Below are 26,512 nucleotides of genomic sequence, written 5' to 3'. Positions count from 1 at the left end.
AACGCATCTTAACCTTTTCGCGATCATGCTTGCTTATATTAAACTTTAAAGGTGTAATACAATAGGTCGTAACAGCCCAATCACATTTTCATTTTATTTGCTCCAGTATTTCTAACAGGGTCCCTAACAATATAGCAGCTTGTCTCAAATCAGCTAATTCACTAGCTATCTCATTATCTATTTTATTTTGTTCAGTTCGAGGTTCTGTAGAATATTTATGCCCGTCTCTAACTTACTCAGCAGTTTGGATTTCTTTACCAAGGGCCACTCCAGATGCTGTAGCAGTAGCAGTCAATGTAATAATCCCCATAATAAAAGCAATAATCAGTCCAGCCACCCGGCATGTTCTGAATATTCTTTTCAGTGATGTTCTGTACCGGGATCATCACATAAGAGTCTCGCCATGGCCTCGACAGCTTCACTGGTATCCAGATTGCTGGCCTTGCTCTAAGAATGTATAAACTTCCAGAGGTTAAGTTTAAAAGACGTACTAGAATTAACACAGGTATGAAGGGTACAGCGTTCACAAGTGATGCTGTCATTATTAGGCTGCCGTTGGATGGCTTTGATTGAGTCTAAAAGACAAATTGTATTGATAATCCTTAATGTTTAACTTTACTTCCCTTGTTTAAGAGGATGGAAGGCACTTGCTAATTTCCACATGTTAGTCTGAATTCAATTGCCAAATTGCAAGAGAGGACTTGACATTCCAACTCCACGCCACTGAATGAATAGGTTCATTAATAGAAGAGAGGATTTCCACAATTCCATTCAAGCTACACCACTGCCGTCTTAACTTGGAGAGTATTTTCCTTGAGTGGAACCATACGGGCCCCAAACAATGATGTCTCCGTGGGAGATATTAATTAGCACTTGAGGTTTCTCACTCTTGACAGTGTTACCATTGCACCCAGTCAGATTCCTGTTGGTAACCCTCATCTCACAGAATGGTAGATTTATGAAATAGTAGCATTATTCTGCTGTTCTTTAAAACCAGATGCATGAAGCATATTAAACTTTTTGTTTTGTTTTGTTTTGTCTTTTTGAGACAGGGTTTCTCTGCGTGACTTTGGAGGCTGTCCTAGAACTTGCTCTTGTAGACCAGGCTGGTCTCGAACTCATAGAGATCCGCCTGCCTCTGCCTCCCGAGTGCTGGGATTAGTGGAGTATACTACCACTGTCCGGCTAAGCATATTAAACTTATGATGATCTGGGTTAGTATTGCTTATAGATAGCCACACTTGAAAGGTTATATTTAGACTTTGAATTCCCTTTCCCATACGAATAATAATTCCTTGTACTCCCAGTGTCCTCCACTGGCTGAGCAGAACCTCGGTTGCCATAAGGACCAGGTAGCCATGAAGATTCACTACCCACTACAGGAGTGTCCCCATCTCCCCAGTTTACTGATAGGTTAATTGGAGGACTGGGAATATACGCCTGGTAACTATAATCAGTCCCTTTTACCTATACAGTTACAACAGCCAGCATAACAAGGAACAGATTTGTAGCATTCAAAGGTTCCCTGTTGTCACACAAATTCTTAAGCTGTCCCCTGGTGGGAGGATTAGCTGTCTGCTTCAATGGCCTTCTGTACTTTTTCTTCTCCAGAGACATCTGAGCAGCTGGAGCGTTCAAGAGATTCCTCTTGTTCATGCTGGAGTTTTATCAGTTTTGATGGGAGCCACACTCTTTTATCTCCTGTGGAAATGTAAGCATACCCTCGGCCCCATTTAACACTTTTCCAGGACTCCATAAAGATGGTAAAACATTTGTAATACTTGGGCTGACTCATTTCAGCAGTTCTTTCCGTAACCCAACATCTTTTCAGCAGTTCTGTTGTTCTGTTTCATTAGCGTTTAAAAATTTAAGGTTAGTAAAGCATTGTACAGTCTGTCCCTGGGCTCCTCATATCCCCTTCTGTTTAGCAAGCATCTCCTTTAGCGTGACTGGATCGGTCAACAATTGCTTGTCCTGGGGATTATACGGTATCTCTGTAATGCACAAAAAATTGTTTCATTTTATTGGAAACATAGCTGGGGCATTATCAGTTGTAATTTGTGCTGGTATGCCCATTACAGCCATTGTGACTAATAAATGTGTAATCATAGAATCAACCTTTTCAGAACTTAAGGCAGATGCCCATTGAAATCCAGAATAAGTGTCAATGGTATGATGGACATATTTTAATTCTCCAAATTCTGCTAAATGAAATACATTCATTTGAAGGCCATATTTTAATTCTCCAAATTCTGCTAAATGAAATACATTCATTGGTGGCGCACACCTTTTATCCCAGCACTCGGGAGGCATAGGCAGGCAGATCTCTGTGAGTTCGAAACCAGCCTGGTCTACAAGAGCTAGTTCCAGGACAGCCTCCAAAACCACAGAGAAACCCTATCTCGAAAAAACCAAAACCAAAAAAAAAAAAAAAAAAAAAAACCAAAAAAAAAAAAAGAAAAAAAACATTCATTTGCAAATTTTATTCCTTTGTGTGCCTTTAGGATTAGTTTCTGCAGGTAAAGGAACTTCTTTATACAATGAACAAGCAGACAGTTGTTTATAATTTCCTTAGCTTATTGCCAAGTAATGGAAATTTTTTTCTTTAAGCCCCTACAATTAACAATGTTTCTTATGAAATTCTGAAACTTTCAACACATTTCCTATCAATAATTGATCAGTTTCTTCATTTCCTTCTGCTAATGGCCCAAGCAACCCAGTATGAGACTGAATATGGGTAGTATTATAAAGTGGGCAATTCCTTTCTCGGATTGCCTGTTGAAATTGCATGAATAGCAAAGTCAATTTTGAATAATCAGGAATCATCCACAGTTTCTATATGCAATACAACCCTTTCTGATATTGAGAATCAGTAATTATATTAAGAGATTCATTAAAGTCTGACAAAATCATCAGAATAGCATATAACTCTTGTTTTTTGATCTGAATCATATGGACTTTGAACAACCTTTACTGATGTTCTCTGCTTTATAATCAGCCATTCCTAATTTATTTGTATCAGTATAAAATGTAAGCGCCCCAGACATAAGTGCCTCTTTTACTATGCGGAGAAGAATCCATTCAGTTCTTTTTATAAACTGAATCTGCATACGTTTTAGATATTTGTTGTTAATTTCTCTTACAAGCTCCTCGCCATTCATCATCATCACCCACAATTGCACAATTTCAGCTGGATCCATACCCGACAATTGACAAAGTCTTTATCATTAATTCAGAAACCTTTTCTTTCCTTTTTTTTTTTTTCTGAGACAGGGTTTCTCTATGTAGCTTTGGAGCCTATCCTGGCACTCTGCTCTGGAGACCAGGCTGGCCTTGAACTCACAGAGATCCGCCTGCCTCTGGGATGAAAGGCATGCGTCACCAACGCCCAGCTCAGAAACCTTTTCTATACAGGTCTTTAACTTTTTACTCTGTGAGCTAGGAAAATCCATTCTAAAATATTATCCTACCCCTGTATCGTGAGTCCAGTAGGGGAATGATTGGAAGGTAAAATTACTAAAATACATTCAATTGTGAGATCCAATTGATCTAGGCATTAAACTATATTTCCCAAAGTGCTTCATCTTTTCCCAACCTTAGAGGTCTCCAGGAAAGATTGCACTGAAGAACCTCCTTATGGAGTTTTCTTTCACTGTGGCAAAGCTAGCCATTTGGGCATGAAACTACCCTTGCCTCAACTCCTGAAAATGTGCTGTCCAAACTGGATAAGCAGGACACAAAAGAAAGCGACTGTCAAATTTTGCATAGACAGGGTAGGACAGTCCTTCAAAAGTCTTGCTTTACAGAAAAGTCTGTCAAATATTCTAGGCATGTAGGCTGAAGATGGTTGCCCCAACATTGCAGAGAAACCTAGGGTGACTATTCAGGTAGGCAGCTGTTTCTGTCATTTCTATAGTTTGGGAAGTTGTTTGCTCTGAACTTCCTGTTTATTTAAGTAATATTTTATCCTCTCTGGGTCTCCCATGGAGATTTTGAATTGAAGGAAAAGGATCAGGACTCAGAAGTGATACTGTCCCAAACTTAAATACATCCATGGATTTTCTTCTCTTGAATGATGATGTCTTGCTGATGAACACACCTGGTCTGAAAAGCATGTCTTGCTGTCGTTTCATCTGGACTTTAACCTGCTGTCTGTCTTCTAAAGGAGGTACAATGATCCCTTATGAGTCTTTATACTTACCATAATCTGGGATGAGACTATTTACGGAATGACTTTAAGACTTAAAGGATACATAGGGCACAGATAAAGATGATGTGCCATAGCCAAAAGCATAATTCAGAAGAGAGCTTTCTGTGAGTAGAGACGACTCAGAACACCGGCACAAAGGGAATGAATTAGATCACAGGGCTCATGATGAGAAAAAATTTGAAAGAAGATGAGATGCATTAAAGAACAGGAGCTAGCAAAGTGTTTTGTGTTTTATGAACTATATGGTTGCTATTGAAATTATTCAACTTTCCCTTTGTAGAAGGAAAACCTAGGAAATACAGACTATAAGAACGTGGTGGTGCACGCCTTTAATCCCAGCACTCAGGAGGCAGAGGCAGGCGGATCTCTGAGTTCGAGGTCTACTGAGCCAGTTCCAGGACAGGCTCCAGAACTACACAGAGAAACCCTATCTTGAAAAACAAAATAAAACAAAACAAAACAAAAGAATGTGGTTATGGGTTGGTTGTGGTGGTTTCTAACTTTTTAACCCCAGCACTCAGAAGCAAAAGGCTGTCTTTGTGAGTTTGCCGTAGGACTTTTTACTTTTCTTTCATTCCGTATGTCCTACTCTGTGCCTGGCTGCCTGGCAGCTGCCTGTCTGACTGGCCCTGGGTATCTATTTCTCCCTCATTCTCTCTCTTGTTCTCTTGAGCCTAGATTCCTCCTCCTGTTCATTCCCTCTGCCCACCAGCCCCACCTATCCCGCTTCTGACTAGCTCTTGGCCATTCAGCGTCTTATTCGACCAATCAGGTGCTTTAGGGAGGCAAAGCAACACATCTTTATATCATTAAACAAATGCAGAATAAACAAAAGTAAAGCATCTTTACAAACTCAAACCAATGTGTCTTAACAAGTCTCCATAGAGGAAACTAAAACGGCTGAGAAACACTTCAAGAAATGTTCAACGTCCTTGAACGTCAAAATCAAAACTACTTTTTGAGTTCATCTCACACCGGTCAGGATGGTTAAGATCCATAAGACAGCTCATGCTGGAGAGGCTGTGGAGTGAGGAAAACAGTCATCCATTGCTGGTAGGACGGCAAACTTACACAGTTACTATGGAAATCAATGTGATGGTTCCTCAGGAAAATGGGTATCAGTCTACCTCAATGATCCAGTTATACCACCCTTGGGCAAAAGGATGCTTCATCATATCACAGGGGCACTTGCTCAACCATTTGCTCTATTCCTATTAGCCAGAGGGACTAGAGGGTACAGAAAAGTCTCATTAAGAAAAAGACAGGCCAACTTGATGGGTAGTGTGGAAACCTTACACAGTAGAAACCTCCTAAAATATATACATATATGAAGGCAATCGAAACGAAATCACCAAATAACGGGGGGAGACAGAATCCCAACTGGCCGTCTCTTGTCACCAAATGAAGCTGCCAGTACTGGAACTGAACTACGTCTAATGGAGTTGTTGGCCAAAGGGTACCATGGGAACCCCCAAACAATCCAGGCCCTTGCCAAGACTATAGGTTGTTCTCCGCAAACTGACAGGAAGACCTCATTACTTAAGAAAACAACTACTCGGGCTGGAGAGATGGCTCAGCGGTTAAGAGCACTGCCTGTTCTTCCACAAGTCATGAGTTCAATTCCCAGCAACCACATGGTGGCTCACAACCATCTATAATGAGATTTGGTGCCCTTCTGGCCGGCAGGCATACATGCAAGCCGAACACTGTATACATAATAAATAAATAAATAAATAAATATTTAAAAAGAAAACAACTACTCAACTCACTGAACACAGAGGGGTTAAGCTAGTGCCTACATAGAGCCTTCACCCCTAGGTTCTAGCATCTTTGGCACAGGAAAGTACTCTGTAATGCTATCAAAAGATAAACATAAACACCAAGCTAGGCACAAACCCTTTGATCTACAGTGGTGCCCTGCCTGCCAGATACGCTACAGCCACGGTGCCACATAGCTTGTGGGAGTAACCAAACAATATCTGATTTGACTTAATGCCCTTTCCGAAATATGGAACCAATACCCTACACTACTTGGGCAATCAAAAACCAAAGATTGGATAGCCCGGGAACCTAGAGTAAAATCGAATACTACTGTTCTTAAAAAATTGTAGCAATAAAAGGACTCCTAATGACATGCTGATCTGTGCCTTACTCAACCATCATCAGAGAACCTGATGATAATCAACCAACTCTATTCAAGGAACCGCAGGTCAAAATGCCCCGGTTAACTTCCCTTAGCTTCTGTTCCACTGTCTGCTTGTGCAGAGACCTCTCCAGCTAACTTTATCTTACTGAAGCCCCATTGCAGCTGCTGAGAGAGATGCCAGGACATGGCTTCTGCCTTCCAAAACCCTGTTCTCCGGATACCCGGTGCTACACTTAGGACTGGGATATACCTGAGTATAGTCCCAACTGACTGGAGTAGTCTTTAAGTTGGAAAAATAAAATTAATCGTAGTGATTCCTTAGAAATCCGCTCCTAAACTAAATACTTCATACTAAGCACCCTTCAGTCAGGGCAGGTTCCATTAACAAGTCTCACAATCTCCGAAATGTCTTTTCCTGGCAAAAGGCCTATGACAGAGATGTGACTTGGAGAGCAGAGCAAAGCCCTTTCAGATAAACTTCCGTTACACTCCAGATGTCACAATTTCTGTGTTCTTGTTTGTTCCTCCTGTTGCAGAGAAGTCAATGCAACCAACACCCTAATGTCTGAGAGCTCAATAGTCTATAACCTCTACCAAAGCATCACAAAGTGAATTGCAATCAATGCCGCATCCCATCTGGATTAATCGAAACAACCTATTCTATGAATTAAGTGAAAACTTTCTGATGCTGTATTTCCTTTTAACGGCACAGTTCTGCCTTGTAAAGCTATGGTTTGGAAATGAAACTCTCTAGTACTCCTTTTATAGAAATGAGTTTCTCCTCCTCTGATGCTTTGCCAGAAGATTAGAACACAAATACAATGACTGCCATGCCTCTTGGTTGGAGGAGAGGGGGGTATTTAGGAAAAGCACTAGACTGTTTCACAACTATCCCTTACAAGCTTGAGGAGACTTCAGGTAGGCCCTTTAAGGAAAGCAATAATAGCTATTCGCATGCTATTGTTTAAATGGTTATATTTTGGAAAACCATTCCAACTCACTTGGGTCATGGTTTAAAATTTCAAGAGCTGACCAGTTCACTCTTGGATTCCTCTATCAACAAAGCAGAGCCTTGGGAAAGCAGAGCTGGAGGAAGAGAACTGTTAGAGGTTAGGTTTTCTTTGCCGCATGTCTTAGTTATTATTCTACTGCTGTGAATAGACACCGTGATCAAGAAAGCCCAAGGCAACTCTTAAAAGGAAGCATGCCATTTGAGTCTTGCTACAGTTTCAGAGGGCTAGTCAATGATCACCATGGCAGGAAGCAGACAGGCATGGTAGTCGAGAGCTTTACATCCTGTTCAGCAGGGGGAGAGAGAGAGACAGAGAGAGAGAGAGAGAGAGAGAGAGAGAGAGAGAGAGAGAGAGAGAGAGAGAGAGAGAGAGAGACTGGGCTTGGCATGGGTCAAAGTCCTCTTCCAATAAGGCCACATCTCCTAATCTTTCCTAAACAGTTTACCAACTGGGAACCAACATCCAAATATATGAGTTTGTAGGGGCCATTCTCACTCATCCAACACATTATTCTTTCATAGTTTTTAAAAAAATACATGTATATATTTACGACATACACATGGTTATATGGGAGTGATTAGGGCACTAAAAATATTTGTTGTATATATTAAAACTGTGCCTAGCGGTATAAATACATGGTTGGTTAACATTAGACATCATAATTATTTCCCTCTTAAGCTCCATTGTTATTTATGCAAAAGGTTCAAAATCATTTTTCAGAAAAAATAAAGACTATAATTTTTTCACTTTTCCCATACTATAACTCTAATAGAAAAGGCCACGTTTACATTTCTTTTCAGATAAATTGCTTACATTTTCCCAACCATCCATCCAATAAGTATTCAAGGAAAAACTATCTTGACCATCAGTTTTTTTTTTCCACAGTCGGCACGGTCACATAGTCATATGTTAATACATAGGCATATGCTAATGGCATCCCTGGAGTCACTATGAAACACGAACAGAAGAGAAACATATTGACATAACACGAATCACCATGGCCCACTAGTCCATTATATCAGAAACATGGAGTGACCCTTGACAAGCAAATCGCTATGGCTGGCGAGCAATCCCACAGAGGTATAAAATGTCATGACCACCCGTAAAACGTCACAGATAATTTAAAGAGAGAAAGGGGGCCGGTGGGGGGGGGGGGGACGTCCCGCATACTTTGCCGTTGGACTACATTTCCCAGATTCCCCGCGCCCGAAACGCCGCTTCGGGTCCGTTTCCTCGCGAGAGTTTGGGGTCCTGGTGTCGCCAGAGGGCTGTCTGTGGAGGGGTTGTCTGTGAGTCAGGCGTCAGCCGGTCCCTGGAGGCTGAACCCTGAGCGGCGCTCCGCTCCGGGGCGCTCCGCTCCGGGGAGGTGCGAGCTCTGTGCTCCGGGGAGGTGCGAGCAGTCTGGGGAGGTGCGAGCGCTCGGCTCCGGGGAAGTGCCAGCACTCTGGGGAGGTGCGAGCGCTCCTGGGAGGTGCGAGCGCTCCGCTGCGGGGAGGTGCGAGCACTCTGGGGAGGTGCGAGCACTCTGGGGAGGTGCGAGCGCTCCGCTGCGGGGAGGTGCGAGCGCTCCCGGGGGTCGCCCGGGGGACGCGTCTGTCGGCCCCGCGTGCTGCCAGCCCGCCTGCTTCGGGAGGGAGCCGTTGCGAGCCCCGGCTTGTGGGGCTGTGACGTGACCCGGAGCTGTGACGGACCCCCGAGGAGGGCGTGTGACGGTGCGCCCGCCCGACTGTGTGCGCAGCGCGCGGGTAGCGGAGGGAGGGTGCGCGAGTAACGAGCTGTTTGGACGCGAGCGTCACTTGGAGGCTGTTGGCCGCGCCTGGTGTCCTGCGCTTAACTGGCCTGTCGGTGAAGGCGTGTGTGACAGTGTCCTGAGAGTGTGTGTTTCTGTGACACGTGCCTTTTGCGTTCTCCCTTCTGGGAGATTGTCTGACTCCTCTCTCTCTCCCTCTCCCTTTCTCCCCCCCTCCTCTCTCTCCTCTCTCTCTCTCTCTCTCTCTCTCTCTCTCTCTCTCTCTCTCTCTCTCTCTGGGTGATTGACTCTCTCTAGGTGATTGACTCTCTTCTCTCTCTCTCTCTCTCCCGGAGATTGTCTGACTCCTCTCTGTCTCTGTCTCTCTGGGTGATTGACTCTCTCTAGGTGATTGACTCTCTTCTCTCTCTCTCTCTCTCTCTCTCTCTCTCTCTCTCTCTCTCTGGGTGGTTGACTCTCTCTCTGTCTCTCTCTCTCTCCCGGAGATTGTCTGACTCCTCTCTGTCTTTGTCTCTCTGGGTGATTGACTCGACTCGGCTCTCTCTCTCTCTCTCTCTCTCTCTCTCTCTCTCTCTCTCTCTCTCCTCTCTCTTTCCTCTCCCCCCCCTCTCTCTGGGTGATTGACTCTCTCTAGGTGATTGACTCCTCTCTCTCTCTCTCTCTCCCTCCCTCTCTCTCTCTCTCTCTGGGTGATTGACTCTCTCTCTAGGTGATTGACTTTCTCTCTCTCTGGGAGATTGACACCTCTCTCTGTCTCTGTCTCTCTCTATGTGTGTGTGTGTGTCTGTCTCTCTGTCTCTCTCTCTCACACAAAGGGAGACAGACAGTCAGACACACACACGGAGGGAGGGAGGGAGGGAGGGAGGGAGGGAGGGAGAGAGACACAGAGACAAAGAGAGAGACAGAGAGAGAGACAGAGAGAGAGAGACCTGTATGTGTTGTTTTGATGAATGAAATAAAGTAGCAGTGCACCCTCGTCAAAGAGCGTCGCTGGCAGTACTTACCCCACAGTACGCTTGTTTCTTCTTATTACTTGGATCCTGTTTAAGTCTCAAACAGGGTAGCTCTAACCATGAGATCGTGTCTCTAGCATGTGGCTTTGTGTGGCCGTTAGTATGCTTTGTACCTGGGATCTTACCCTAGTTGGGTAGGGTACAGCGGTAAAATTTTCTTTGGACTTCATTTGGAGGCTGGAATCTATCAAAGGTTCATGAATTTCTTGTCAGTTTGTGTCTCTCCCCAATCCCCTCCTAGAATTTAAGGTCTTAACCTCTGTTTTGACCATAGTGGCTGCTCATCCCTTCATAGGGGTCAGGATGGATTGAGCTCTGCCACTCCTCCTCATTTCGCCTCGGAAGTAGACTTATGTTGCTGGTTCCCAGTGCTCCCTGATCTTATAGCCAAGGAAATTGGCAGAAAGGAAGCCAGATAAGAGTCTGGGTGAAGCCATAGACCTAGTATTTAGATGATACTTTGAGAGTCCATAGCACCTCTAAGACAGGATGCTAGGAAATAGGAATTTCAGGAGTGGGAGGTACTTGTAGAAGTACTGTGGAGGCTAGAACCCATGACACTGCCCTCTAGTGGGCAGTTTTAAGTCTAGAAATAAATTCAAGCCTAAGACAACTTGACCTTGTCCATTTTCCCTTTGAGTCTGGGTACTTTGCTTTATATTAGACCAGGGGTGGGCTGTGTGGCTAGAGGAAGAGGGTGTAATTTAGTGAACCAGCATAGCATCTCGGTTCACTCTTTTTCTCAGGGTACAGCACAGAAGAGGAAAAATGACCATTGTGCATTCAGAAGGGAAGTTTGAGGTAAGTAGGTGTTTGTTTCCTCAGCTGCCTTTATTGTGTCACGACATAATCTTTGTTTTACTTCATTGCTGTTTTTGTAAATATCTCCAACCCAAGTCTTCTCTTATAATGAAGGGACAAGGCAATTTGTTTATGCTTAACAATTATTTTTGAGGCAGGGGCTCACTGCCTGGTTTGAACCTCTTTATGTAGACCAGGCTGTCCTAGAAATCATGGAGACCCATCTTCCTCTTCCTCCCAAGTTCTGGGATTAAAGACACACACAATGGCAATTGTAGTTTGAGAATAATGAAAACGTGTAGTTGTGAGAGAGGTTTCCCAGTAGTGCTTACATTTACATAAAGAATGGGCTTGATGCTCATGGAATGAAAAGTAAGAACGTTCTTATATTGTTTATCTTTAATGTTTCAGGGGTTTTAGCTTTTTAAATTTGTATTTGTATCAACATAATCTTGTTGCATAGCTAAGACTAGGTATAAACAGCCTTCAGGAATGTGCTGCCATGTCTTTGTTTTCAGTCTTGTTTGCCTTTTATTTGTCTATCTAGTAAATAAAGCTTGGTATTTGTGTACTGGAATGAATATGTTCCACGTGTCTGCAGGTGCCCAGGGAATCCAGGATAGGGCAATAGAGCTGGAGCTACAGGCAGGCGTGAGCTGCCCCATATGGGTGCTTGTGTAGCTCAGGGGAGGATCACCTTGAACTCTTGGTCCTCTTGTCTCTGCCTCCTAAAAGCTGAGATGGTAAAGGCCTGTGCCGCCTCTCCTAGCTTTGTTTTTGTAGAATTTGATTGGAATTTTAAAGTGAGGAAACATGTAATAAACCCTTATTTGCACAGCTAAAAAGTTATTATACCCTGATCAGGTTTTTCTGCCTTCAGTTTGTTTGTTTGTTTTTTTTTTTTTTTTGGTTTTTCCGAGACAGGGTTTTTCTGTGGCTTTGGAGGCTGTCCTGGAACTAGCTCTTGTAGACCAGGCTGGTCTCGAACTCACAGAGATCTGCCTGCCTCTGCCTCCCGAGTGCTGGGATTAAAGGCGTGCACCACCAACGCCCGGCTGCCTTCAGTTTGTAATCCTTTCCAACTTGCCCTTTGCCTTTTTCTTTAACCCATGAGATATTTTTTTTTCCATTTTTCAAGTAGTTTGATAGATCTGATGCTTCCTATTTCTTTGTGTGCTTTGAATCCTTTTAAATTTACTAAGATTTGTTTTCTGACCTACAATCTGGTGCATATGTTCCCCATGCAATTGAAAAGGCTGCATTCTCCTGGTGTTGGGTAGAATCAGTGTCAGCTAGATTGGGGAGATTGACTGTGTTGTTTAAATCTTCTAGCCCTTTACTGATTTTCTTTTATTTATTGAATTTGTCTCTTTTTCTTCAAAGGTGATCCCTGTAAGCCACTTAGGAGAAAGCTGTCCTCACCATACCCGATTTAGTACACACAGAATGCTTTGCAGTCTTCCAAGGGAGCCAGCAGACTCCTCACCAGCCATGTCTCATGCACACCCGCATTCCTGGCCCAGCCGCCTCTCTTAGGAGGGCTCTTTATTAGACATTCCTGCCAAGATGTCCTTATCAATGGGTAAAAGGTTGAAGACATTTTATCCCTCCTCTAAAGTAGTTCTCTTACCTACTCCAGCCCTTCTTCCTCCTCCTCCTCCTCCTCCTCCTCCTCTTCCTCCTCCTCCTCCTCCTTTGAGCTCAGTTCACAAGACAGCACGAAACTTTCCTTCAGTGTTCTCTTGGTATTGAGAGGATTTCTCCCAGCAGTGTTGATTGACTCCATGCTGTTCCATGGAGGAAATTGAACAGTGAGCGAGTTGGCACTTTACCCGAATTAGCCATTGGTTAAAACTGAATGGTTAATAAATGGTTAAAAGTTTAGCTGTGCTTTCCATATTGGCCTATTGCCTTAAACCTGGTAGCTGTGCCCCCTCCAGGTCCATCCAGCTCTTGACATTTGGGTGTAGGTGTGTATCAGTTACATCAAACACTTGATGGAATGTTATGTAAATCCGTTATATTGCTACTGATTTCTTTTGTCAACTGATGATTTTAGTTACTGAATGAAAGAGGTTACGATTTCCTTTTAAAAAGTGTGTGTGTGTGTGTATAGGATGGGTGGTGTGTGTGTGTGTGTGTGTGTTTGTGCCATGGAGTGCGTGTACAAGTCAGAGGACAGCTTTTGGGACTCCATTCTTGCTTTTCAGCTTAGTTTGTCTGAGTGTCTTTTTTGCTGCTTGGCTTGTCTCTCCAGTGGCTTTCCAAACCTGGAAAACATGCAGAGGCTAGCATTACATCACTATATAACAAAACCTTCTCCAGAGGATGGGCAGGGCAGGGTAAGGCAGCGTCCTGAACCACCATCCCACAACAAAGGATAACCTTGGTGAAGCATGTTGAAAGTCTGTGGTCATCTGCTCTCAGCAGTGTCAGGTGATCCCAGAAGTTCACAACTAAGAAGATACTAAGGTCAACCACAAGCAAGGTCTAGTACAGCATGAAAAAGTTCCATCCATTTGTACCAATTGCAGAGCATGGTTGGATACAAAGCATGGATAGGAGACACTAACTTAATTAGCTCTCTGTAATCCTCAGTCATTCTCTCTGAACCATTTTATTTCTATATCCTGGAGCCTCCCTATGTTTCTCCACATCTGATAAACTCAGGGGCCTTAATATCCTCAGACCTACTCAAGGCCAAAGGTGAATGTGGCCCTGTTCTCCCCTGCTGTACCTGCTGGCTCCCTGGGTCAGAGTGATTCTGTGTTGGCATGATGGCTGCTGCCTCCTCAATCGCAATACCTGGCTGTTGGGGGGGGGGTTCTGGGATGGATCAACCACCTCCACCCCTAGCATAACTTCTTGCTGGAGAGACAGGAACCCTCCTTAGTCTGGGGGGAATAATCACCCATGCCTGGGACAGCCTTGATCGTCTTCACCTGTGCTGTTCTATCACAGACGTCTGTGCACTGCTCCTTGGGTTAGAGCCTTTCAGAAGCTCCTCACCACAGTTTGGCTTCTGTCAATATTTTTCTTAGGAACTCCAGCTCGACACAAATCTTGCTACATTTGTCTTTGAGGAACCCAGAGTGAAGTCTTCCTGGGCTTTACCTTTTTGCTGTCTCTTCTAGGTCACTCTCCTACTTTATGGACACTCTTTATATGCTAGTCTAAGTTACTGAGATCTGCCAAAGCTTTTCCTACTTCATCAAGATCTTGCCCAACCAAATAGCCCAGTAACCCTGCTAAAGCTCCACACCAGCCTTGGGTCACTGCTGGATCAGTCTTTTGTTGAACTTCTCTAGGAATATAGTTCTGTCTGGCCCAGTGAATGGGGGTTCAGACACAGCTTTTCTTACTCCTCGTTCCTTCAATAGCTCTGCTACCTCTCTGGTCCTGCTGATTGTGGGGACCACAGACAGAGATAACCAGGTGTTTCTAATGGCTCTGGTAAGCCAGTCCATCTGGACTGACTGCCCTCACAGTGTCTCAGGTTATGCAGTGTTTGCCTTAAGGAGGGATGGGGAGTTGTATTACTCAGTTTCCTGCCTCCACTGCGCCCCTACTGATGCCATCTGCTCCTATGTCCCACAGCTTTACAAGCCAGTCTGTGATGGACTCTTTTATTGTTTGTTTAAGTCTTCCCCAGTCCCAGCAGTTCAAGTGCTGAATATTTCCTGATTCCTAGTTTTCTTGTATGGAGCCATTGTTAAGCTCCCCTCCCCTGCAGGCTGGGTTATAGATTTTCTCTCTTTTTCTATTAAAAGTTTGGACCCCATGGACATCTTCAACTGCTTTTGTTACCAATCTCTCTCATCCTCTTGTTTATCTAATTTACTTAAGATGACGTGGAAGATGCTGGCTACATCTCCCTTTCTTGTTACAATTGCAGCTTTACACAAGCAAGTTCCTACTTGGCTGCCATTTCCACCAGAGATGCATTTCTAGCCACACACAACAGAAGCCAGGAAGCCTCTGCTGTTGCTTGCCAGCAATCTCTACCCTTGTGTGCGAAACTCCCTTTAAACCTTGAACTCTTTTCAGGTCAACTCCATAATAATGTGGTGGGCCCCGCTCTTCAAGCACGAGTGCCACACTAGGTGAAGACTGCCATTCTGAGATTCCTCCCGTGGACAGTCCTAAGCCTGGGGTGGTGCTGCCTCCCAACCTCCGGAGTAGGCACAGACCACACCCTAATACCTATTTTCACAAAGATCTTTTATTAAGTGGAAAAGAAAAGTGGCTGATTTCTGACTCAGGCAGAAGACAGCAGCAGATTACTTGTAGGTGTGATTTTTTTAAGAGGAAAAAGAGAGAGGTCTGCCTAGCTAAAGATCAGAGAAGTAAAGCAACCAGCCACTAGAGAGTTCTCACTTCTACCGATCGATGCTCAGACTGAAGAGGCGATCCACCAAACCTCAGATTGCATCTCCAGAATGCATTGCTCCTCACCGAATCTCAGACTGCTCCTGAGACTGCATTGAGCTCCTTCTATTCTCTCTAGTGCTGGGATTAAAGCCAGGAGCTCTGTTTCTCCTTTAGACTGATTCACTCTCATGTAGCCCTGAGTGGTCTTGGGCTCACAGAGATCCATCTGCCTCTGTCTCCTGAGTCCTGGGATTAAAGGTGTGTGCCACCAGCGCCCAGCTTCTATGGCTGTGGCTAGCTTTGCATTCTGATCTCCAATGACTTTATTAGATCATAAACAGTATATCACCACAGGTCTGTGTAAGGCTGGGCTAGAGTGCTGTGGTATGCTTTGATTGGGCATGTTAACTGCGGTAGCCAAAAGGGGGCTTTTGATTACTGGACTTCAATACTTTGATAGCTGGACCTTGGTGATCAGCCGTAAGAATGAATCTGGCATAAGAAGTGTCCAAATATGGGAATAGAACTTGGTGGCTAGCTTTAGATATATACTCAGTCAGTTTATGAGGGAGAGGGAAGGGGGAAGGGCAAGGCCCACCAGTTCCATGTTTGCCATGCTTGGACCTGCTAGAGCCCTTCAGCTGTCATAACACAAAGGGACATCAATACACACCATACAGGAAAGGACAACTGTACCTGAATTTTGTCTATGGATTCAACCCCCTCAAGCGGCTCAACCTCAGTTATATACCTTGCTACCTCTAGACAGGACCATGCACTCATTCCTCCCCAGTTCATTTGTTTCTGTCATGTCACTGTTTGGGTGCCAGCCAGCTGTGTGACAAAACTTCTCCCAGGAAGACACCACACACACACACACAGACGCATACATCTGCTCATATCTATCTACATACTCCAGAAATAGAGCGCATGACAGACCAAAGTTTGTATACCACCAAAGTTCAGTTTTGTGAACTAATGAGTATATTTTTGGTATATTACAGGAATATGGGTGAGGGCTTACTTACAGGAGCAGAAATGAATGAAAGACATTGCATCATCAAAGCCTACCCCAGCACAGGTGACAACAGCTGGGAACCTGAGGCACACTGCACAGCCTACAGGCAGCCAAACAAGTTGGAGAATGCTCCTTCCACTCTGGTCTTAGCCTCTTCCAGGCAATTCAGCTGGTTTTTGCTTTTTCCAAGCAGCTGGTCTGACTTCAGAGTCTTTATAGGTTGGCTTGTCTGAGAATCTTCTTTGTAGCTTCCTCCTACATTAGCAGGGACCAATGAGTTTTATTGGGTGTGGTTGGTTAGTGTGTGGGATTTACTAAGCATTTTTAATTCATTTACTAGGCAGGTTTGTTAACTGCATATTTCTGGAACCTTCTAACTGAGTATGCTCTCATTTTGTCTCATTCTTATAATGGTACATGCATCTGTCTAATCTAGCCTGTAATTATGTGTCTATTTAACAATACATTTGGCAACTTTTAACAAATTTAAGAATTTTTATTTTAGGTATAGGAATGTTTTGCTTGCATGTACATGTGTACTATAAGAGTGCAGATACTCACAGAGACCAGAAGAGGGCATCAGATACTCTGGAACTGGAATTATGGATGATTGTATGCCATTATGTGGGTGCTGGGAACCAAATTCAGGTTCTCTGAAAGAGCAGCAAGTGATCTTGAATTTTTAAAGATTTATTTGTTTTGTATATATGAGTATTTTGCCTGCATGTATGTATGTATGTATGCCTGGTACTCTCAGTAGTCAGAAAATAGTTGTGAGCCACCATGTAGGTGCTGGAACTGAACTCTTATTCTCTTCAAAAAGAGCAAGTGCTCTTAACCACTGAGCCATATCTCCAGCCCTCCATACAGCATCTTTGACTAGGAACACTGATCTAACAAAAAGATTTTTATAAGATAGAGATTCCTCTGATTTTATGAGGTAGGAAAGTTGGTACATGACAAAAAGAAATCTTTGAATCTCTCAGCATGTGGCTTTGTTTGAGACAGGACTTTTCTGTGGAGCCCATGCTGGTCTTGAACTTGCTTATTAGCTACATTGGCTCCCAAACTCACTATGTATTCCAGGCTGGCCTCAAACTCATTGTCATCCTTCACCAGCCTTTCATACTGGGATTATAGAAAGAGCTCATGCTTTATAAACATTCAGGTTAGAAAATGGCTAGGGACTGGTTAGAGAGATCAAGAGTGCGGAACTGATCGATACTGATAATTGGATCATTTTGAACCTCACTAGTAAGTTGTGAGGTTGAATGTATATAGTTGGGATAGATAGAGTTCCATTTTTCTATTGTTTAGATGGGAAAAGGAGATTTTAAGAGTGATAAATAGTAATAATATCCAAAAGTTAGAAACACAATTCTAATATCCTCAACTTTTCAAAAGTGAAAATCAGATCTATTATACAATGCTTGTCTAAAGTCTATAAAAAAGATTAAATTACTGGTGACATAGAAAGTGCTTATGATGTAATTCTCTGTGTTGTAATTATGATGTAATTCCCTTGGTTGTCAATGTGACTACATCCTGGAATTCACTAAAACTCCAAAATAGAAGGCACACCTATGAGAGCTTTCTGCTTAATTTGAAGTGGGAATATCTACTTTTAATCCATATTTTGAGGCAGGAAGACACACTTTTAGTACAGATCTTATCTGGGCTACACCTTCGGCTGGAAGCTTGTATATGGACATGGGAGAAGGACATTTTTTCGCTCTTTGCCTGCTTGCTCTTGCCTTGCTAGCAAGTCCAGTTCTTCACTGGCATTGGAACCTACTTCTTTGGGATTCCAGCATTTATTGAAGACCAGCTGAGACATCCAGCCTCAGACTGAGAAACTACTGGATTTCTGGACTTTCAATTCAGAGAGAGAGAGAGAGAGAGAGAGAGAGAGAGAGAGAGAGAGAGGAGAGAGAGAGAGTCATTTTATAAATTCTGCTACTTTAGAGAACCCTATTATAATCTGATGTAATGATGACTATGAGGATTCAAAATGCTTCAGTATTGTACAAATCTCATTTTATAAGGTTGTACCAGCTGTGTATTTCCACAGTTTGAAAATCTCAGTTTGTGAAACAGGACTCTGAATCTATAATGTGAATTTCCTGCAGGGAAGTCTAGGGACTGAAAGAGCATGCAAGATGTTCTAAAACCCCAGAGTGACCAGACACTATAATCATAAAACTATATTTATAAGGAATTGAGTGTTTTGCTTAATAGATCACCAGGGATAAAGACAATAAAATATGGAGAGAAACATATGTTTGAACACAACAAGCCCATACGTCTTAAGAAATAGCACATTCTAGCTTCCTTGAAGGAAACATCTGTTATATGGATAATTTCCTTTTGCCTTTAGTGTGGTCAGAATGCTCTAGATGTAGAATGTGTTTCTTTCTCAGTTAAGGCTGTTGACAACTTGAGTATGATAGTACATGCCTCTAATCCCAACACCAAGGAAAGGGAGTTTGCAAAAGGAGGAAGGGTTCAAGCCAAGATCATCCTTGGCCATATAGTAAGGTTGAGGCCAACCTGGTGCCTATGAGAAACTGTCAAAACCAAGAAATAACAGCAAAAAGATTTTATAGGGAAAAATACAATTATTTTCCTTATTCCTAAACAGAAGAGAAATAGTATTTGTTGAATGTGTGATATCCAACTTAAGTATTTTTACAGGGTATTTGTATATGTTGTTTCGTAATAGAAGCCGGGACATTGTGTGGATTGTATTCCCTCCTAGACTTAGCAGTATAATATCTTATATGTAGAAGATACCTACAAGAGAAAATTCGAACATGCTCACACCTCATCACTTCATTCTTGGCTATCTGTCTGTGTCAAAAACTTCAATCTGTAGAATTGTATCCTTTATTTCTACAGCTGGTAATTGTGTTTGTTTTTCAGAAATCAGGGATGTTTAGTGATGTTGCTTTGACTTCTCTCAGGAAGTGTGGAAATGCTTGAATTCTATTCAGAGGGATTTGTACAGAGATGTGACGTTTGGAAAACTAGAGTAACTTGGTGCCAGTTGGTAAGAGTTTCTGTTCCTTGTATCTGATGAGCTAATTTAAAAAATATTGCTTCATGTGTATGAGTGTTTTGCTTCCACATGTATATGTGTACATGCATGTGGAGGCCAGAAGAAAGTGTCAGATCCCCTGGAACTGGAATTATGGAGTTACGGACAGTTGTGAATCACCAGGTGGGTGTTGGGAATTGAACCTAGGTCCTCTGGAAGAGCAGGCAGTGCTTTTAACCTCTAAGCCATTTCTTTAAACTTCTGAATTTTAAGTTATTTAACAGTGTTATGTGGGCTTAGTATCTGTCTTATGCCTGTAATTTCAACACTCCAGAGGTTGAGACAGGAAGATTACAAACTTCAGGCTAGCCTCAGCTACATAATAAGATGAGAAAAAGAATAGAGAGGTACAGCCTGGCTCAGATTTTGGACCCTGCAGTGACCAGTCTCTTGTTCTTATATCATAGCACTCAGAATCCCAACCCAAACACCAAGCAGTATGAAATAGTCCAAAACACTGCTTTAGTTTTTCACTTTTCATATGGCTTTTTCAGGATGTTAAGACTTACTTGAGTAGAACAAAAGACCCTGTGTTTTTCCGTTCTGTCTCTTAAGTTGTCAGTTGTGGATATTTTGTTTTTAGCTTTTACTATACCAATTCTTTCATCATTTTCACCTTCATTTATTTATATATATATATATATATATATATATATATATATATATATACAATTTATGGTAAATTAACAGAAATAAGATTAGGGTCTCACTATATAGCTCTGAGTGGCCGGAGCTTGCAAAGTTGACCAGGCTGGCCTCAAACTCATAGAGCTCCACTTGCCTCTGCCTCCTGAGTGCTGGCATTGGAGGCGTGCACCATCACCTCCTGTCTTGAAAACTTTCTTAATCTCATTCTTTTCACTCTCAGGTGAGTTTTCATTATTCTCTGGTCTCAGGTACCCATTATATATTTTAATGTAAGAAGTCATTCTAAGCTAATGTGTGTGTATACATTTATACATACCATTATCATTATTATTACAACAAGTGTCGCCTAAACTTTTTTTTTTTTTTTTGGTCTCTCAAGACAGGGTTTCTCTGTGTAGTATCAGCTGTTCTGTAACTCACTCCGTAGACCAGGCTGACCTCTAACTCGCAAAGATTTGCCTGCCTCTGCCTCCTGAGTGTTGGGATTAAAGGTGAGTACCACCACTGTCCAGCAAAGCTTTCTTAAAAAAATTCTGGATAGCAGCATCAAAATCACTTTAGTTGTTTTGTTTTTTGTTTTTGTTTTTGTTTTTTTCTGACTTTGGGGGCATGTATAGAATAGCATAGAATTGAAAACAGTATTCTGTTAATGAAATGATGTACATAGTCAATTTTGCTGTGACAGGTAGATGTTGACGTGGGTGGGATGTAGTAAGAAATATTGGGAGAATACTAATATATGCTTGTTACTTGTTACAGATATGACTTTTCTGTTGTCATTTCTGCTAAATCAGTTATATTTCTCTAAAATTATTTGATGTTGTCTTATCTTTCAGACTTGCCTTCTAGGTGTTTGAATAAGGATTTGCCTTCAAATAGCACATTAAGGAATCAGAATGACTTCAATGGGAAATGAGTGTCAGGCTCAAAAACTGTGCACCTAAAACTAATTCTAGAAGATATTTGGGAATCAAAGACAGATTAGCAAAGGAAGAAAATTGGAAGTAATATTATAGGCAAGAAATGATAACATATGACAAAATGTCCATTTTTGGCCCACACACTTATTTATCTCAGCATCCACCGGGTTATTCTACAGAGAAACCATATAAATGTGAGGAATGTGGCAAAGCCTTCAGACGAGCCTCACACCTGACTCAGCATCAGAGTGTCCATACTGGTGAGAAACCCTATGAGTGTGAGCAGTGTGGGAAAGCCTTTAGTCGTGATTCTCAGCTAAGTCTTCATCAAAGACTTCATACCGGTGAGAAACCCTATGCATGCAAGGAATGTGGAAAGGCTTTTACTCAAAGCTCCCAGCTTATTTTACACCATAGGATTCATACTGGTGAAAAGCCCTATAAGTGTGACGAATGTGGGAAAACGTTCATTCGAAGCTCGCAACTCAGCCGACATCAGAAAGTCCACACTGGTGAGAAACCGTTTGAATGTAAAGCGTGTGGAAAGGCCTTCCCCCAGAATTCGCAGCTTACTCTGCACCAGAGACTGCACACTGGAGAGAAGCTGTATGACTGCAAAGAATGTAGGAAGGTCTTTACTCAGCTCTCACAGCTTCTTCTCCATAGAAGAAGTCACACCGGTGAGAAGCCCTACGAATGTAAAGAGTGTGGGAAGGCTTTCATTTGTGCTTCACAGCTTTCGCAGCATCAGAAAATCCATAATGGAGAAAAGCCCTATGAATGCAAGGAATGTGGAAAGGCTTTTATTCGAGGCTCACTACTTATGCAGCATCAAAGAATTCATACTGGTGAAAAACCCTACAAATGTGATGACTGTGGAAAGGCTTTCATCCGTGGTTCCCAACTTACTCAACATCAGAGGATCCATACTAATGAAAAGCCTTATGAATGTAAAGAATGTGGAAAGACCTTTAGTCATGGCTCACAACTTACTCAACATCAGAGAATTCATACTGGTGAGAAACCCTATCAGTGTAAGGAGTGTGGGAAGGCCTTTAATCGTGGATCACTCCTTACTCGACATCAGAGGATTCACACTGGTGAAAAACCCTATGACTGTAAAGAGTGTGGAAAAAATTTTAGTCGGGGCTCAGAACTTACTCAGCATGAGAGAATCCACACTGGTGAGAAACCCTATGAGTGTAAGGAGTGCGGCAAGTCTTTTATTCGCAGCTCACAGCTTACTCAACATCAAAGAATCCATACTGGTGAAAAACCGTATGAATGTAAAGAATGCAGAATGGCCTTCACTCAGAGCTCACATCTTTCTCAACATCAGAGACTTCATACTGGTGAGAAACCCTATGTATGTAGTGAATGTGGCAAAGCCTTCGCTCGTGGATTACTACTTATACAACATCAGAGAATTCATACTGGTGAAAAACCATATCGGTGTAGGGAGTGTGGGAAGGCCTTCATTCGTGGTTCACAGCTCACTCAACATCAGCGAACTCACACTGGAGAAAAACCTTATGAATGTAAGGAATGTGGGAAGGCCTTTGGTCATGGCTCTCAACTTACTCTACATCAGAGAATCCATACAGGTGAGAAGCCCTATGAATGTAAAGAATGTAGAAAGGCCTTCACTCAGAGCTCACATCTTTCTCGGCACCAACGGATTCATACCGGTGAGAAACCATATCAATGTAAAGAATGTGAGAAGGCCTTTACTCGTGGGTCACAATTAATGCAACATCAGAGAATTCATAGCAGTGACAAATCTGTTGACTGTAAAGAATGTGGAATAGACTTTAGTCATCATTCACAATTTTTTATTTGAGTTAACTTATTCTTTTCCATTAGCATAGCTTTTCCTGGTCATCAGTGAAGAACTCTTACGAATGTAAATATAGGACTCACAAAGTTCAGCATTTGAAAATTTATATGGGAGACTAGAAATGCTGATATAATTCACATAGCAAAGTCTTTTGTTTATAACTGTACTGCATTTTATCAAATTATAATAGTGATTCTGTTACTGTGTTATAGAAAGGTCTTTAGCATAGAAAAAGTCTGTGTCATCATTATTGTGGTCCTATGAGTTCATTTCCTTTGTGACTTTTTTTTATAAGTAACCTTGCTTTGATTTAATCATTTGTAAGGTATATCTAAGACTATTTTTTTCATCTCATGTTTAATTATGTAAAAGCACTTAGAACAGTGCCTTGAACAGAGCATATCATAAATGTTAGGTGCTGTTTTCATTATTGTGATTTTAGAGAATTTACATGAAAGGAAGGAGCTTATCAGTGTAGCTAAATTAAGAAATCTTTCATTAATATTTGTCCTAGACAAATTACGTGGGTGGATGGCATTATACACTGTCATCAACATGAGAAGGCATTAACTCAAATCTCACATATTTATTATAAAAGGAAATTTATAGTATGAAGAAACCCTTTTGTATTGGTGTCTTATTGAGCACCAACCACTGTTACAGAATTTAGGAGAGATGTGATTGGTTTGTCACAAAGCCCCCACACTTATGTTTCAACTCTTTGACATCAACTCAAGAATATTATTTATAAATGATGAGCTAAATACTCAGGACAAATCTAGGAAATAAAAAAAAACTTGAATATGTAGTTTGTTAACTGAAAGTTAAAAGCTACACCTATAGATTACATTTCATTTACAATGAAAAAACAGATGTGTTTGTATCAGAGACTGGTGTTCTACTTAATTTTCATTTCCCTTTCAGTCACAAAACCCTAGACAAAAAAAAAAAAACACCTATCTCAGTCTCCATGGCAGGTCAACAAGATGTATTTGTATGAGTAGAATATTTAAGAAATCCTTCCCCTCTGTTTCTTTTCCCGTCTTAACACTCTAGGCATCTGAGGTGGAGCCCAGATAGCCTCATGAGGATTTTGGAAATGGTATCTGGGTGTTATGGATGGTGGAGTCTGCAACCCTGCTGATTTTGTGAACAGTCAGTCATTCCAACTCTTCTCTGTCTATATATTTCTTTATTTTAAATTAAAGTAACCCTTTTACTTATGCTTTCCTAGTTCTCTGAACAATAAACTCTCTCTCTTTCTTTCTCTCTCTCCCCCTCTCTCTCTGTGTCTGTCTGTCTGCCTTTTTGAGACAGTTTCTCTGTATACCCCTGAATGTCCTGTTACTCGCTCTGTAAACAAGGCTGACCTCAAACTTACAGAGATCCACCTGCCTCTGCCTCCTGAGTACTGGGATTAAAGGCATGCGCCACAATGACTGGTGATAACGTTTTTCTTAAGGGCATAAAATAATGTTTTTCCTGAAAAAAGGCTGTTGCGAATAAATGAAATCTCAATATTAAACCGGGCAGTGGTGTTGCACACCTTTAATCCCAGCACTCGGGAGGCAGAGGCAGGTGGATCTCTGAGTTTGAGACCAGCCTGGTCTACAAGAGCTAGTACCAGGACAGGCTCCAAAGCTACACAGAGAAACCCTGTCTCGAAAAACCAAAAAAGAAAAAGAAAGAAATCTCAATATAAGGCCATGGAGAGTGACAGTATATTGAGAATGAGCTACAAAGTGAATATTCTTATTTTTTCAGGTAGGACATTTGAATAGCCTGCAGCCTACTGTCTTGTAAGGCACACTTGATACCAAACTAGACTGAAATGTTAGAGGAAATGACAAGAATGATGCAGAACATGCATGCTCAGTGTTTCTTGCTGCTTTGAAAGATGTCTTGTAAGAGACATTAATTCAGAATAGATGTAGCCAGGCCCGTAGTAATATTATATTGCTTTATTAGGAGGTACAGCCAGACATGATGGCCCATGCCCTTTAATCCTAGTACTCAGGAGGCAGAGACAGGTGGATCTCTGTGAGTTTGAGGCCAGCCTGGTCTACATAGTGGATTCCAGTACAGCCAGAGCTACATAATGAGATCCTATCTCAGGCAGAGACTGAGATGCTATTTCTGACTACAAGTGTTTGATCTAGTTAATTGAAACTTATGAACTGACTTAAAGGAGGAACTTGGATAAAATCTGAGACAGCAGCCCATGCTTGCAAAGGTAAGTAGGTATGCAAAAAACTTGAATTTTTGTAAACTTTCCCCATACAGGTTTATTCTAAAAGTAGTTTTATTCATTTGAGTGTTTGTTAGAATCCAACCATTATTGTTATTTGGGGTATATCTATAAACAATCTTAGCATGAGCTGGCAAAATAAATATAGAATATGTTAAATATAATTGTATCAGGTATGGTGGCATACCTATAATTCCAGCCCTAGCTGGTAAAGGGACCTGAGGCAGGAGAATTTAAAGTTCTGGGTCATGTAGGACTAAATAGTAAATTGTGGACAATTCTAGACTATGTAAGGAAATCCAGTCTCCAAAAGGTGGTAATAGAGTCAATAGATCATTTAAAAAGAGATGAAGTCTTTTAAGAAGAATCTGGTGGTGGTGGTGCATGCCCTTAATCCCAGCACTCAGGATTCGAGGCTAGTCTGGTCTACAGAGTGAGTTCCAGGACAGCCTCGGAAGCTACAGAAAAGCCCTGTCTCGAAAAAAATAAAACACAAACAAACAAACAAAAAAGAATCTGGGCCCAGATTAGAAAGTCTAAAGTTTATGGAAAGAACATTCCAGGAAGGTTTTCCTATGTAGATTCTGTTAACATTTCTATTTTGCCATCTAAATTCTTAAATGCTGAACTTCATCAAAAATATGTCTCATATTCACATAATATGTGAATCAGTGTATTTGAGGAACTAGAGGGTCTTAGAGTTCTAGGCAAGGGAATGATAGGACAGAAGGCTAGGGAGGTAACTAAGGGCTGTGTCTTAAAAAACCTTGTATGCATTTTTCTTTATTCTGAATGAAATGGGTGGCCACTGTAGGGTTTTGAGCAAAAAGCATGATAATGATGTGTAGCCTTTAAAGATAAAATCTGCTTATGGCCTAGAGCAGTAGTTCTCAACCTGCAATCCTTTAATACAGTTCCTCATGTTGTGGTAACCCCAGCCATAAAATAGTTTCTTTGCTATTTCATAGCTATAATTTTGTTAGTGTTATGAATCAAATATTTGATATTCAGGATATCTGAATATGTAATCCCTGTGGGGATCACAACTCACAAGCTGAGAACCACTGGCCTAGTCTGTGATTGTTACTATTGGTATAGTGAGAAGTTGTTTTCTTCTATGTTAAGTAAATACAAAGCAAGTTTTGTTTTATGGTCAGGGGTTATGTGTAAGAAAGAAAAGACCTAGGTGAATTGAACTCAGGTTTTATTTTTGGCAATTAGAAAGGTGGTATATTCCATCAAATAAGATGGAGGAAGCTATCTGGTGGGTGGTGGCACACATGTTTAATGCCAGCATTTGGGGGACAGAGGCAAGTAGATCTCTATGAGTTTGTGGCCACTTTGTTTACAAAGCAAGTTCCAGGACAGCAAGAGCTGTTATACAGAGAAACCATGTTGAAAAAGATGGAAGAAGCTGCAGTTTCAACACAAGAAAACAGA

General features: G+C 41.9%; 1 protein-coding gene across 14 annotated transcripts in view; it reads left to right on the top strand.

The window, feature by feature from the left end:
* Positions 1-23,777, top strand: part of LOC103161318 (zinc finger protein 420) — a 41,263-nt gene extending 17,486 nt beyond the window's left edge. The window contains exons 1-6 of one of the 14 annotated variants that reach the window (XM_035449262.1): positions 8,624-8,821; positions 8,927-9,081; positions 10,879-10,933; positions 12,317-12,325; positions 19,245-19,371; positions 20,904-23,777. In XM_035449262.1, coding sequence (XP_035305153.1) covers positions 21,091-22,827 — 1,737 coding nt within the window. In that variant the 5' untranslated portion in view covers positions 8,624-8,821; positions 8,927-9,081; positions 10,879-10,933; ... (1 more) ...; positions 19,245-19,371; positions 20,904-21,090 and the 3' untranslated portion in view covers positions 22,828-23,777. Of the gene's footprint in view, positions 1-8,619; positions 8,822-8,926; positions 9,100-10,878; positions 10,934-12,316; positions 12,523-19,244; positions 19,372-19,580; positions 19,587-20,498; positions 20,559-20,903 lie in introns of those variants that run through there. The other 13 variants (XM_035449260.1, XM_035449264.1, XM_035449256.1 and 10 more) reach the window with 13 other exon arrangements.
* Positions 23,778-26,512: the final 2,735 nt, after the last annotated feature.

Source organism: Cricetulus griseus, chromosome 9, assembly GCF_003668045.3.
Source record: "Cricetulus griseus strain 17A/GY chromosome 9, alternate assembly CriGri-PICRH-1.0, whole genome shotgun sequence".
Lineage (NCBI taxonomy): Eukaryota > Metazoa > Chordata > Mammalia > Rodentia > Cricetidae > Cricetulus > Cricetulus griseus.
Note: the sequence above shows the minus strand (reverse complement) of the source record. Positions and strands in the feature narration are given on the sequence as shown.